Here is a 16243-nt window from a genome sequence, read left to right as displayed (position 1 = left end):
ATACTTCATAAGATACATGAATTTATATCATTAAACATTTCTAAACGTCTGTAAGGATAAGTAGGGACGCGAATAAAAAATTTCATTAGATTTGATGATTGAAACGATACAATTTTTATATTCTAATTTGCATTCACATAAGTGTACGTAAATCAATATGCACGTTCGTCCTGAACATTTAATCAACAAGAAAGATTAAAGAAAAGAAAGAAGGAAAAAAAAAGATAAAAAAGATGAAGAAGAAATTGAGAGAAAAATAACTGATTCTCGAATGCTTGAAGTAAGTTTCGTCACGAGGAATTCGATATTTTCAACGAAAAAGATTAAAAAAACCTATTCACATAAAATATTATATCAAGAAAATAGACTCGAGGAGAGCTTGGAAAATACGACAATTGGGCGATCAAAGGAAAACGTCAGGGATATCATCCGAAAAGTGCGTCGTATTTTGATTGCTCGTGTTACGCTTTCTCTGAAAGAAAGGAAATAAAAGAGAAGGGTTGCTCTCAGAGAGTGAGAGAGAGAGAGAGAGAGAGAGAGAAAAGAGGGAGAGAGCAAGCGAGGGGGCGGAGGTGGGTGAGGTGGTGGGAGTTAAACGTTTCACATTCATTTAGCAATTTACACAATTTAGAAGTCGATGGCATTAGGTCTCTACGGATACGTGGAAGGCGGCTCCAACCTCTATCCATCCTCATAATAACCGTGCTAGAGAGGGTGGGGATGGCACGAGAAAGAGGGAAAAGGGGATGAGAAGAAGAAAAAGAAGAAGAAGAAAAAGAGGAGGAGGAGAAGGAGAAGAAGAAGAAAGAGGTGGAGGTGGAGGAGGAGGAGAAGGAGGCGTTCCGCCATGCAAACTCGGAATACGGCTAATGTGTCTCCGCCAGGCAGTTCTTCGAGAAAAGGGAAAAGAAAAGGAAGTAGAGATTCAAAAGTCGACGTCGACGTCGGCGTCGGCGTCGGCGTCGGCGTCGGTGTCGGCGTCGGCATCGGTATCGGTATCGTCGACGACGAAGGAAAGGAAGAAAGGGTGTATATGAGAAAGAAAGAGAGACAAGCAAGGGTGTGGGCGCGCAGAAGCGTGAAGCGTGCGCGACAAGAGAGACAAGCACTCTGAGGAAGAAACATGAGAGGAGCCGACACGAGGCCAGGGGTCGTCGAGCTATTTGTACCGCCGAATGTAAAACGGGGAAAGAGGCAGGCCGCTTTGCCACCACCGCGATGTCTTCGTCGTCTTTTGAAAGAGAGAGAGAGAGAGAGAGAAAGAAAGAAGGAGTACTGAGACTTTCTTAATTATGTGCTCCGCCTCTCTCTCTCTCTCTCTCTCCCTCTCTCTTTCTCTCTTTCTTTCTTATTTACTCTTATGACTTCGAGACTGGTATGCAAAATAGTGATATACAGGGTGTTTCGAAAAGTTATTTGATATAAGAACATTTTATGGTATTCGCTAATTTAATATATATATATTTATTTATTTTTATATATATATATAAATATTTAATGACTATTTAGGTTAAAGAATGAACTTGCCGGTATTAAAAAAAAATTTTCTTATTTCTCTGTTTTCGAGAACTTTCATTCTAATTATAAATTAAAGGTTCGCTGAACGCTCGTCACCGCAAGAGAAGGAGACAGAGAGAAACTTCTTAGTTTCGCCAATTTATATTAGCTGCATTTCCATCATGGCGCAGCTCCTAATCGAGCGAAACGCGTTCACGGTGGCGTCGTACCGTAGGAAGAAACATCACGAGGAGAAGATATTGCCCCTGTATTTTAAGGATCCTATAGGGAAGACGAACGAGTGTAGGTACTTCATCGCGCTTTCGCGATAGCTATTAAGTATTTCTTATTCGTTAAATATCTAGAAAAATTAACATGTAACTTATGTTATCAGTTTTTTCCACTCGTCCCCGCTCTGCCTTCTTTCTTTCGGTGATTGCACGACAAGTTTAAAACTCGCGCCAGACAATCAAAATGGCTGCCGTGGATCGAATGAAAATTTGTTCTCATTCACATTTTGATAAGAAATAATGAGAACGAGAGGGGAAAGCTGACACCCTTCGATGGTGGTTTCTGAAGAACGCGCAGTAATAACGAGTTTCCACTTCAATCGTGCTCCTGTCGCTCCTTTTAAACTAGTATAATAGAATACCCGTGGGCGGAGTAGGAATGAACGTTCGAATTTCAAAGGGACGGCTTCCAAACGCCGTAACGACTGGCCTTCGTTATATTATGTGTGTCTAAATGTCCAAAAAAGAAAAGAAACATAACGTATACATAGAAACGACTCTACCAAGGACCCCCCTTTTACGCGGAAGCGTCTTTTGCTTCTACGCTTTTATGTTCAATCTCTGTAAAAAATTATGGATTCATTTTACAAAGGAGATTGCGCGACCAATTTAAATATTGTTCTATTAATATTCTGTTATTGGTATGGTCTCTTTCTCTCTCTCTCTCTCTCTCTCTCTCTCTCTCTTTCTTTTTATTGACACTCGATGCGATAAAAAGAAATTATATATTAATTGTAGTTGTTTAGGATTTAATAACAATTCCTTTTCATTCGCAGAAAAATACATCATATTTACTTACCTGCTTAGAGAGATGAACCGTGATTGGCTACTCTGTTTGCGGCCTTCCAAGCTAGGACCGCCGAGAGTGGGTGTTCAACATCGTCGAAGAGGTGGGATTTCACGCTCGATCGCTTCTGATTGGACGAAGTAGGAGCGTCTGCTTTTATAATCTTTATACGAAGGGTTAACTCCTTTTCGTCGGCTCGTAGAGTTACAGAATTATTACGCGTTAAATTCTATGCATGGCGTATTTCTTCCTCGAAATATCCAAATTTGCTTTTTACGATTATATGACGTATATGCGTTCATAGGTACATACATACATACACACATACATACGTACGTACGTACGAAGAGGATAAAACGATATATATATGTATATATACATATATATTTAAATCGAACAAAAGAGACACGAAGCTCTTCGTAATAATTAAACATCATATATTTATTAAAATAACACGTTATATCGCGTACTGATTTTTGGTATTAATCATCAACTCAAACATGTTGAATACTGGTAATACGTGTGTTAAGTACGCACGACGTGATATGATTGGTCGTAAAAGACACGAAGTTAATACTTTCTCAAAGATCGTTGTTTTATCTATAGATACGTTTCTAAACTAAACGAGAAGAAACGTGTAATTAAGTGTAATTATGATATAAAGGCACGTTAGGTTTTCTTTACTAAAAAAAAACCAATTCATTCATCATCAATTCATTTTGATTTCAAACGTATTACCCTTTTTTGGCACCAATTAAGAAATGATGTATTATGTTTAAACACGATTTCTTTTCTTACCTTTTCAATAAGTATACATATTTGTAATATGTATATAAATAGAGTCTCGTATGTACGACAATTATCTCTTAACGTTTGTTAGAAACAAATATTAAAGATCTTGTATAACGAGCAATCACATAACGTACCGGCCATTGAATTTCATAAAAATTTTATCAACGGCTACCAATGATATAGTACGATAAAAATGATGTGACGTAGGTTTTTTTCAAAAATAATCCATGGACAAAAAAGATTCTCCATTTGTAATGACAAATAACCAACCGACACTTTCACCAGATCACGTATAATATTTTTTTCAAAAATCTTCATCGTCATCGTAGCTACCATTTGGAATAATAAAAAAATTGATCTGCGATATCATAGTTTTTCATAGTCTCCTTCGCATATCTACGTGTAAATATTTAGTGCACTTCACTGAAATATCACTTCGTTCGTCTACGCAAACACGTATCTATCTACTTAATAATCATTTCATTGGTAATTTTCGATAGAAAGTTAGAACGCGAAACGCGTAGTAAAGAAAAATAGAGAATGAAGAAAAGAGATACCTAGAGATAGTCTTTGGTATTTAGGATATTGGCGATTAGAGTACCTACTTTCAAATTGGGTTTGTCGATTACGTATCATCGAATCGAATCTACGAAAGGCACTGTTTCTTTCTACAAAGTCTTTTTCAATTCACACAGCTCATTATTGATTTGAGTTGAATAACGATCATTGAATAACGATGAACACATACCGAGAAAATGTCTATCGACCGTTAATTACACGGGCTGGCAGGTTGACTACTCGATAGTTGCATCATTATTGGTTGAACCGAAAGAACCGGCGAGAGAACGGGCGAGCCGGCCGCGAGCGGTCTCACGCTATCTGGATGATGATGATGATGATGATGATGGTGATAGAGCGCGGAAGCATAATACTGCTGTTGTTGATGATGATGGTGATGATAATGATGATGATGATGATGAGCTTGATAAGGGAGACTTTGGTACCCACTTGGTGTCGTTTCTCTGTTATTATTGCCGAGACTATCGCAACTGGCATTACTACTACCGTTATTGCTGTCGTCGTTATTATTATTATTACTGTTATTGTTGCTGTTATTGCTCCCTGAGGTACTGTCGTTATTCTGCCGATGATGCAATTGATCGTGTTGCTGTTGCTGTTGCTGCTGCTGCTGCTGCTGATGATGATGATGATGATGATGACGGTGGGAAAGATCGTGGTAGCTAACGTTGTTGTTGGTGATGTGACTGTTATTGTTATTGTTGAGAAGGAAGCTCGTGCAAGCGGGTGAATCAGGCAAGGAGAAGGTGGTACTTGGTGTGCCATTCGCAGTGACGCCAATCGATAAAATATCCTGGACAGTGTGAGGACTCGGCCATTGAAGAATACCAGCTGTTGCTGCTGCAGCTGCTGCGACCGCCATTGTTGCTGTCGTCGTTGTCGTCGTCGTCGTAGTTGTCGTCACTGTTGTTACTGTTGTTGATAGTGCCGTCAGTGTTGCGGTTGTTGCTGCTATCGCTTGGATCTCACCACTGGTGTATATCAAGGATGCTGACGATGACGTGGACAGCTTGATCGCCGTTGACGTACCAACTGGAAACGCAGCGGTACCAAATTGGTAGGAGGTTCGTTTCGTATATGTATAGGCCGCGCTTCTATCAGGACGGAAGAAAGAGGTGAGACTGTTGCCTGACATCCCGCGAGCTCACTGCTAGAACTGAATGTATACTACAGGTTTGCGATGGACGCATGTCGCTTCATTCATTCGCTCACGTTGTAATTTAATGATGAACTCTTCTTCGAACTTTTTTTTAGAATGATTTGATTCTTTCTAAAAAATGTTATTTACACTTTTAAAGAACGTACAAATACTTTTAAAGCCACCCTAGATATCTATCGTCTATGTCTACATTATATTATATTCGTCATATTAATTGATCAAACGTCGACAAAATTCATTTCTAATCCGTGTAAATCTCTATTTAATCTCTATTAAGTAGGTATCAACTCTTAATTTAGAGCTCTTATTTAAAATTGATAAATCGACGAGATGTGTGCTTACGAAATTATTAATATCTCTACTTTCCTGTGCAATTAATCACTAATGTTCGGATTAGACTAATCTGCTAACTACTTAGTCAAATACCCACTTGATCAAGCAGTTAATAAGAGCTCAGAATATTCTTCAAATAGATGTATCCCGACAGGCGATAATGGAGGCTCTCACGACAAAAAAAATTGTAGCGGTATACCGACCTTGATGATGATGATGATGATGATGGGTTGGCGAGGGCGTCGGATGATATGGTGCTGGTGGATACGGAACAGGACACAGTGCTGCACCAGCGGCAGCCGCTGCGGCTGCATAAAGATGATGATGATGATGGGCTGGATGATGCGGATGATGATGCATCGTCGTGCTAGTCCCAACCTTATTCCGTAGTATCCTTGATATGCTCGAAACCGATGGCACGTTGTACTTGTCGCAGACACCGTCGGACAGCAGACGGTCTCTTATCTCCCAAGCGAATATACCAGGGTCCTTAAGTTTAAGTTGTTTTATATATTGCACGACTTTTGGTGTGGTGACACGTGGTTTGCTTCCACCGATCGCACCAGGCAATATACTTCCAGTTTCGTGGTAACGTGCGAGTATTTTACTGACGCATCCATGGCTGACTCGGAGTTGTCGCGAAATGTCGCAGGGTCTGATACCCAATTGAGCTAACTCGACTATTCTCAAACGTACTGCGTTTGGTAGTGGTCTGCCATTCACAAACACTCCACCCAATTGGTTCACTTCGCCGTATTGTTGTTGCTGTTGCTGTTGTTGCTGCTGCTGTTGTTGCTGCTGTTGTTGTTGTTGTTGTTGTTGTTGTTGCTGATGCGGATGATGATGTTGATGCTGATGTTGATGCTGATGCTGCTGTTGCTGCTGAGTGCCGATCTCGCCAGCGCTTTCTGTGAATACATAAGAAAGACAATTTCTTGTGTGTCCCTTGTGAATATTGGTTTAAGTTTTATTGTATTTAACGTGTTACCTAGGAATATATATATATATATATATATATATATATATATATAATGTATAATAAAGTAAAATAGACGTTATTCTTCCGATTGACTTTTTAAGTTTCATTCAAAAAGAGAAAATAATGAATGCTTCTTGTTCGTTAAATGATATACACTCGTTTCCTTTACACTTATCAACGGTTCTATTCATGACGAGAGCCGACTTTAATGTGGATTTCTTTCGATTGTCTCGATAACTAAGCGAATTAATTTCTAGAAAGAAAATTCAAGACGCATCAGCGGACTCGGCAAGGATAGTCACTTTTTGCGTCACATAAAGATGAATCGTGTCCCGAAAGTTATTAGTCTTTTGACGTATACTCAAGGGAATATAATATTTGAATAAGAAAATATTCTGACAATAAGTCAAGACATTCGTAAAGAAATGAAAATGATCTTTTTTCTTCTCTCTTTTTTTCTTTTTTTTTTTGAGAACTAAAAGATATCAATGAATACATCAAATACATCGTTAAAATAGGAATCTAATTTCGTCTCTAATTCTCTCCTTTTTCCCAAGATCTTTCTAATCTCATTCGTCCCGTTATCTGAACGTTCCGAGATCGATAAGAATGACAATAAATAACAGCGATAATGATACATACATGCATTCTTATCCGTCGTATTAGGTATATCTACCTTCTGCCACGATTACTCGTTTTAATGAGACGCAGATGTACAACGTTTGGCAATGAGGTAACTCAAGACCGTGCGAGACTCGCGTTAGTCCGTATCGTCTTACCGTAAAGCTTAATTAGCAAATGGTTACTCCACGGACAGGGAATCGTCCCTAGTCGCATTCCAAATCCACCGAAATTCTATTTCTCCTGATTAACCGAACGTATAGCGATCTTTCGAGCAGGAACGACAGGAAGCTCTATCTTTAAACCAGAAAATCTTCACATTTTCTTTTTCTCTTTTACTCTCTCTCTCTCTCTCTCTCTCTCTCTCTCTCTCTCTTAGACACACATTCCAATTACGTCGAAAACAAGTGACACATGTTCTCCCGATTTTCCACATAAGTATATTCTGTTCACGTAGAATGTACGAATTTATAAACCCAACATCAGCCCCCTCCCCAGTTGCAATAGTACCTCAAAGTCAATTCAAATTATATCTTCATTTCCGAAATTCGTTTGACATTTCATCGTTCAAATTGAAAACTCGATAAACATTCTGATGAATCGAATTTCATTGTTATCTCATCTATGAATTTTTTTTGAAATCAATTTTATAAAAGGCAATATATATATATTTATATATATATATATTTATATATAGGTATATGTATATGTAGAAATATATTATGTTATTTTGTTAATAAACGTCAGTACTAAAGGAGAGAGAATGGGTAACATACGTACGTACGTGTATTTTATGTAGACATTTATTTCTATACCTACGTCTATTTTACGTTGACTTGCTCTTTCTGTGACCGCCATGTTTATTTGCTCTCCCATATGTAAGTACTTACTTAGGTACTACTTGTTCCATACGAGAACATTTCTCTTATATCTTTCGATTTTGTAAAAAACATTTTTCTTTTTTTTTCTTTCGTACCTTCTTGAATATTTTTTAAAATCCAATCAATTTCATTCTTTTTTATATATACATATATATATATATATATATATATATATATATATATATATCAGGAAATATAAGGCGACTTTGGGTAAGCTCTCGAAGAGGATACGATAAATAAGAAAAGGTCGACGTAAAGGGAACCCTTTTGGGTGCCTCCTCTTATTCCTGGAAGAAGAGTTTCGTCGGAGGACGGAGCTCTCGAAGCCGCCGAGGGTCAGAGGGTAGGGTTGGGTAGAGTTCAGTGAGAGAAGGAGGGGTTAGGGAGGGATGAGAGAAGGTTGGGGAGACCGTTTTTGCGCGTCAACTGCATCGTCATTTTTTTCTCCATCTCTTTTGGCCCTCGCCTTTTAATGACGATCCTGAATCTCCGTAAAGCAACGCACGGTACATTAAACGCGCTGAGTGATTCCCCTCTACCGTCGGGATGCTGCTGGACCGTATTCCTCTTTCTCTCTTTCTCTCTCTCTCTCTTTTTCTCTATTTTTTTCTCTCTTCTTACTTCTTCTGTACGAGACCATTCGCGTCGACCCGATTGTCTCGACGTTGATTCGCTAAAATTTCTAGACGTCCAATGTCATCGTTCAACTCATTCAATAATTTCAATTTATTATCTAATATTTTAGTGACGAAGTGTAAGATTTTTTAATCGATGATCTGTCTCGACATATATATCTGTTTTATAATTTAAAAAATGATTGATCTTTATTTAGAAAACATATTGCTATATACCTAAATTATTTCAATCATTATAGAAAATAAGTATTTGTTATTAATTGCTATTGGATAAATTACTCTATTGGATACTTATTATTTATTATAAAACATATTACCTACTCCTTGTAAATTGATTGATTATATAAATAGTATTCCATTATTGTTACACGTGTGTAAACGTGCGTCGTTTTTTATTTTATTTAAGATAAAGTGCTAAAAGAAAAAAAGAAGAGAAAATTGAAAAACGGGACGTATTGTCGTTAAAAGCCGTCTCGCATCTCTTCCTTCATCTCGATAAGCGTTTACGCACACACTGACGAGAGTTAAGCCGTGGCCTTCTTAAGTCAAATGTACATGTATTACACGAGTGTAAAATGACTACACGCGTCGGAGCCTTTGAGCACGACCATTCATCACCGCTCACCAGAAAAAGTCTAATAATATTACGCGATCGTCTGTGTTTATATGCGTGTATGCGTGTATTTGTTAGTGTAGTGGGCGTGCGGATGCGACGATTTCTATCCCGTGAAAACACGTATACGTGTATTCGTCTGTGTATTCGTGCAAAATAAGTCTAACTCGCGTTTCCGTAGAACGCATTCGGATGATGCGCCCACTCGATCTTCTACGACGAATTTGTTCAGGTACATCCGTTATCTCGAGCATAGTTTATCGACTTTGAATTTTATCTTCCTACTGAATAAAACGCATGGGGAAGTATATTTTGCGTTTAATTATCGTCTATTTGTCATCTATTAATCATCTATTCGAATGTATATACTTTTAATCTATGCATGTATATACTTCTAATTAAATTATACATGTGTATAATATATAAGGCATTTAACCATTAAGAAAAGAATGAAAAATAAATGCTAATGTATAGTAAAGTATATTTTATGTAGATACATTAATTCTATATCATATTTTTTTTTCTTTTTTATATATAATTTACTTACTTGTTATTTTATATATATATATATATATATATATATCTATTTATTAAATTATACGATATTATACGATATGTATAATAATATGCGATCGCTAGGATACAGTTGATCTGAAACGGCGTTCTCTCGATATAACTCAAAAAAGTACTCAAAATTGGATAAAAGGAAAATTTATTAAGATGGAGGAGAGAGCAGGAGAGAGAAAGTGAAAGATAGAAAAAGAGAGAGGAACCATAGGCGTAGGTAGAAGAGTGTAAATGCGGAGAGTGTAGGAGAAATGGGCGGGCACGATCTCACGTGATGGATGTCAGTGTCACCCGTTGAACATATGTCCCCGCTTATATGGATGCTCGAAACGCGGCCGGTGTTTGTCTACCATCTAACTCGCTAATTATCGAGCCCGGCTTGCCCCTTTGTCGGTATATCTTAGCTTTTATAGAAACGAATCTTTGATTTTGTTTTCACGATAATTCGTTCGCACGTGTCGTTGATTAGTTCGCGCATCTCTAACCGCGTTTAACATTTTTCTTTCATTTTCGCATAACTTTCTTATGTTCGCTGATGATTAAAACAATTTTCGTTTAGATCACCGACGTTTCTCGATAAATGTCGCTCGATTTATAATCTCCTCGTTCGCGATTGAACGATGACAAATATAAAACTTAGGGGGAAATTAAAAAATCCATATATGACGTGTGTTATATTCTCATATTTTGATGGTGTCAATTTCAAACGCCAATTCATCTATCGTTTATGTATGCGAGTGTTCAAAATAGCACTTGTCAAGTCTCATCGCGTAAAATTCATTATTCCGAAAGATCTCATATATTGGGAGCCGGCCAAATCGTTGCGTTTTTACTGTGATATTCTTGACAATGATACAAAAGACAGTTTCGATTGACGATACATATAGGACGTTCTTTAGAATGTGTTTTATCTATTACCAGATAGGATATTAAAAATGACAAAAATCATGTAACAGATATCGATCTAGAAGAAAACAATAATTACAATAGACAAATTGAAAATTTGTCTTTACATGTAAATGACAGGTAGAAGAAAAAGTGATTGGAATACATCAGTATCGACTATATTTAAGAAAGCATTTTATTTATTCCTTCCTCCTTTCTATTTTCTATCTTCGTCTCCCGTTTCTATAACCCTCCCTGCGCACCTAAAATATATCCGTGCAAAATATATCCCGCATGTACGTTGGATTGGTGTATTCGTGTGCACGCGTGTTGGTAGCGAGCTCGCATCTGGGATACGCGATGACAGTGGTACCGAAATATATTCGATCGAGGAACAAAAAACTTTCGTGCCCCCGACGAAACTTATTCCTTTTTCCTCGGCAGTCAAAGTGGGAGCGCGCGTTTCACGTTTCGGCAAAGAATCCTTGCGGTTCGATCCGCGGTACGAGTTTATCTTTTATGACGAGTCAACGAATTCCGTCGTTGCCTACATCAAATTTTCAGATAATTTTATTACACAGCTACCATTGGTATAAAAAAATTATGTAAATTATATATTACTTATGTACTACTTCGTCTGAATTATACTAGCTACCATTTCTTTTTCTGTGTTAACGTTAAACGATTTTTGTTTTGTTAGAGTCATGATTACTCTTCCTTTTATCATGGGTTTCATTTAACCGAGCAAATGAAAATTGTCTTCTTAGACTGAGACTCGTCTATTGCTCATGAGTCATCTTATTATTTCACTATAATAAATCTTTAGAATGCAACATTAAGAAGCTCGTTCTCTTATGGCAAGTAGCCAATCGTTGTTCCCTTGCGAGAAGTCACGAGACGTCTGTGCAAAATTTCATTGGTAATCCAAGCGAGGGAGCAATATAACGGGCACGTCGATGATTGAACGAAGGAGTCTTTTGACGAATGACATGATGATAGTTCGGTACGTTGCGCGTTTAATAGGACGTGAGAAGTACGGATAATTCATAAATACCGCGTGATGTCGCATTCGTTAGTTATTTCTCATATTTGCGTGGTATCACGACCATCCGAACAATTCGTTTCGTCTCTCTTTTTACTGGAACATGGAACATTTATCTAAGACTTTGTATTCGACGTTATATGATAAGTCATTAGAAACGGATAGTTTAAATAATTCCTTAATTTAATAAGAAAAAAGAAACGAAACAAAATAAATCTCTTACGAATAGGAATTAGAAAACTAACAGATTTACAAGAAATATTTGGACTACATCGATATAATAGTATACATACATATTACAGTAGCAGAAAAGAACGTAGCAGTCAGAAATGGATTCCAAAGTTAAAACCTGAGAATTCTTCGGGAGCCAACAGAAATATTTGCGGAGTCCTTTGTCAACGGGATTTCGACCATTGCCTGAGCGCACTTTAAAAGCCACATTCCTTGTTTAACCGACACAAATATTACTAATTGAACGTTAATAAATCTGTAAACATGTTCTGGTCCCGCTATGGAAAGGACTCATCGAGTTCACCTGGATATCTACTTTGTCCTCGTGAATTTCTCTTTAAATTGGAAAACGTTCGTCCCAAATGGAAGAACAAAAGAAGGGACAATACTTAATACTATAATGACGAGAGAAAGAGATGGAAAGGATAGAAGTAATCTTTTACGATCTTTTCCAATTTTTTCCAATATTTTTTGAAAGAAATTCGAAAGACAGAAACAAAGAAAAACAGAGAGAAAGAGAGAGAAAGAGAGAAAGTTTAATTTCTTATCATTGCAAGACACGAATAGATAAATAGGTGAATGAACGACTAGACTATAGAACCTAAGTGATAAATCCAAAGGTGAAGATAACACAATACTGTACAATAATTTATAAAATAATAGGTTATAAAATTTTAATGATGAATTTCTTTCGACTAAAATTTTGTAGTTCTTCTCGGATGAATATCTCGACGAGTCCCTTTTGAATATTCGAATCCTCTATCTTGGCCGTACGTTTCCAATATATCAGACTACGTATCGAGGTCTTGAACTATAGTCGCGACTGCACGTATGTGGATGTATTGGTGTCAATGACTTCGAAGATTCTTAACGTCACAGAGGAAAAAGCGGAGGCCGATAATGATAATACTTTTAAAGCGTTCATCATCTCAAGACCCAATGTATGTATTATTTAGCAGAATCGTTTTAATATTGTAATCGTCGATCTCTCTTATTAATTCCCGATGTTACCAAGCCGATTATGCGTGACGAACAATTTTATATAATTATTATCTGTAGATAAATAAATCTAACAGAAAACAATTTTAATGGACGATGGACTTCTCAACACATTTTGCCAGTTAGTATTATTAATAAAATTATGCGGGTAAAGTTACATAATGTTTCTCTGTCTCTCTCTCTCTTTCTCTCCCTCTCTCTTTCTCTCTATTTTTTCTTTCTTTCTTTTCTTCTCTCTCATTGAATTGACACGTTACACTCGACGTATCAAAATGTTCAAATTAACGTATCACACTTTCCTACACGTAGGTACATATATTATATTATGTTCCGCAATATAACGCGTAATTATTAAAGAACGATTCTCTGGTTCACTTACTACTCGTATTTCGTTCTCGTTCAACGACGACCGATGAGCTTAAAAAAGACTGAAAGCAAGCGATAAGGAGTTGGCAGGGCATCCGGGACCCACAAGGTCAGAGGTTGCCAGAGAAATGAGTACAGCAGGCGTACTTTCTATGAATGGACTAAATCACATTCTCTCACGTATCTCTATGGTATTATCATTATCAATGCATATACGAGTTATACGATGTATTTAACGCCCTAATTTGCCTAACAAGAAAGTCAACGTCATGCTAGGTAAGTAAAGGTAATGACAATAATTAAAGAAACGACGATAGTATTATAATCTAACGGATTAACGTAATTATCATCCATGTTTAATTAATTTCCATTCAACAAAAAATAAATCAATTTTATTTTAAATATAGATAGGTACGTAATAAGTAACTTAACGATTATCGCGCACTATGATTTTCTTTGTGCGAAAATACGAAACGCCTAAGAAAAATACACATACGAATACAATGATAATGCATACGCAATATAAGATTTCCTTTTCTCACATTTATATTATAATCTATTAGAAGATGTGTGCGAGTGGCGCCAAAGCGAGTCATAACATTGTGTCGCGCTGCTTTTAGTTTCTAAGGGAAATAGGTCGAAGTTAATTGAAACTCACGCCTGGTTGTTTCTTAGGATCGATTGTCTCTCTTACTCTCTCTCTCTCTCTCTCTCTCTCTCTCTCTCTTTTTTCAAATGCGATTTATGAGTAAGTACCTATGTGGCTCGGTTTGAAGTGTCAAAGAAAATTGAAAATATTCACGTTGATCGATATCCATAGAACGAAGGATAAAATAAGAGTTTTCAAAATTCCATTTTTAACAAGGAATCCCATCTTTTCTAAAATATTCTTCTCGTCGTTATTATCGTAAAACTTTATTGACAGTTATATAAAAAAATATAAAGCAAACGACGTTAGAAAAAAATAATCTTCACGTTCGGTCTGCGAGTTCTACCTATACACATACGTGAATATTTAAATGTCAGAGAAGAAAATCTATTTTCATTTCAAACATCTCGAAAAGGTAATAAATTTTGGAATTACTGTTTCGACGAAAGTCTTACAAAAGGTAATACGATACTCTCCTTCCGTCGAGTGCAACGATCCATTCAATCGTATATCGTGTTTTCAATGATACTTCGACATTTCTTCACGATCTTTAACGTTTTCAAAGAGTCTCAAGCATATAAATTTATTAAATAAACAAGTTGATATATATCATGATATCAGTCAGTAAAGTAACGTGATCAATTATAAATTTATTATCGAGGGACCGTCGCGAACTAACGAATATTTAAAGTAACGATATTTTTCATAGATATTCTCCGATCAAAGTAAAACAATTTCCATTGGACTAGTTTATAAAGATATCCCGTTTGTTTATGAGATATAAAACAGGCGACGACGGTTACATTTTTTCTCGCATTGTCTCACATATTTTAAACGGGACTATCACAATATTCTCTCCCTTTCATATTATAAATATGCATGTAGTAAAATAAACGTATCCACGTAAATAATATAATCCACGTCGCATTACAAACAGAAACACGCATGATTAAGATAAAAAAATAAATAAACAAACAAACAAACAAATAAATAAATAACAAAGAATAAACGAGAACCATCAAAAAATCGATCGAGTTATATCGATTGTAAGCTCACCTAGGACGATCGGATCCATCGATACGCGCGAGAGAGAAGGCCAGGTTTGCGTCCGTCGGCTACATAAAATATTCTAAGATCGATCGATCGATCCACGATCTCTTTCTCTCTTTTTCTCTTTCTCTCTTTCTCTCTTTCTATAACTCTTTATAACTCTTTTTACCAACAGGTAAAAAAGTTCGTCACGAGAATCGAATCTCTGTACCTTTCGTTCACATAAAAATTTGTTAGCGGGAAAGCGGGAAAGTACACATATGCACCAACACCCTGCGAATGGAAACGCACACGCGACCGGCGCGTCGACGCGTTACGTAGAATTTTCGCGCGCGGAAGCGTGGCGCAACGCGTGGCGCAACTTGAAATGGCGCAATGCCGGGCCACGCACTGAACACCACGTCTATCAACGTTCCGTTTCTTTCTTTCTATTGTCTATATGTTTTGTTTACATGTGTGTATGAACGCGAAGTTTTAAAAAATGTGTGTGCGCTTGCGTGCGTGTGTGTGATATATGTATAAGAAAGAGAGGGAAAAAAAAGAAAAGAGAGAAAGAGAGAGAGAGAGAGAGAGACAGACAGACAGACAGAAAGAGAGAGAAAGAGAGAGAGAAAGAAAGAAAGAGACAGATAGATCAAATAGAAAATAATGAACCGCGAAGCAATGATGCGCGGTTCGGCCTTCACAGCCTCACACTGACTGCCCCGACAGATTTACCAGAGCAGAAATAAGAAATCTTCTCTCGACTCTCTCTCCTTTTGCCGCTTAGTCGTGGCGAAGGCAGGCCGAGCACGCCGATACGGCCCCGAATTATTTTCTCTCTCTCACTCACACGCGCACGAACACATCTCTCTCATCCTATCGAGATGCGTTCGTGCGCGCTTCGTCAAGCGTGCGATATGCTCGACCGTGAAGGTCCCGCGAGAGAGTGAAGAGAGTGGCCACGCTTAAGGGGCGTGGCCAAACTCGCCACGCTCGCCGAACTCGCACGGACCATTGGCGAGTGCAGTACGCCGTGAGCGCCTGTGGTTGACGCCTCTTCATTGTCCGTTCCTACCCTAGAATTTCTCTCTCTTTCTTTCTCTTTCATTCGTCCTCTCTCTCTCTCTCTCTCTCTCTCTCTATCTGTCTGTCTGTCTGTTTGTCTGTCTGTCTGTCTCTCTCTCTCTCTCTCTCTTCTTTCTCTTTCCTTGTCTCTTTAGTCTGACTACATACACTATTCGAAAGTTACCCTACTTACTTATTCATTCTCTCTCTTCCTAATCGTTTTCCACCCTCTATGCTCTAA

At 37.6% G+C, this 16243-nt stretch overlaps 1 protein-coding gene across 2 annotated transcripts; it reads right to left on the bottom strand.

Moving 5' to 3' along the window:
* Nucleotides 1-100: 100 nt before the first annotated feature.
* LOC127064509 (paired box pox-meso protein-like) lies at nt 101-15700 on the bottom strand. 2 transcript variants are annotated; one of them, XM_050995670.1, is made up of 3 exons: nt 14962-15700; nt 5641-6345; nt 101-4977 (listed from the first exon to the last, which is right to left on the bottom strand). In XM_050995670.1, the coding sequence occupies exons 1-3, from the start codon at nt 14978-14980 to the stop codon at nt 4136-4138; spliced, it is 1566 nt and encodes a 521-aa protein (XP_050851627.1). In that variant the 5' UTR covers nt 14981-15700; the 3' UTR covers nt 101-4135. The 2 variants fall into 2 exon arrangements, with proteins under 2 accessions (XP_050851627.1, XP_050851626.1); XM_050995669.1 differs by lacking the exon at nt 14962-15700 and adding an exon at nt 13270-14955.
* Between the last annotated feature and the right edge of the window lie 543 nt (nt 15701-16243).

The sequence above is a fragment of the Vespula vulgaris genome, chromosome 6 (assembly GCF_905475345.1).
Source record: "Vespula vulgaris chromosome 6, iyVesVulg1.1, whole genome shotgun sequence".
NCBI classification, from domain to species: Eukaryota; Metazoa; Arthropoda; class Insecta; order Hymenoptera; family Vespidae; genus Vespula; species Vespula vulgaris.
This window is presented reverse-complemented; position numbering and strand designations above follow the sequence as displayed.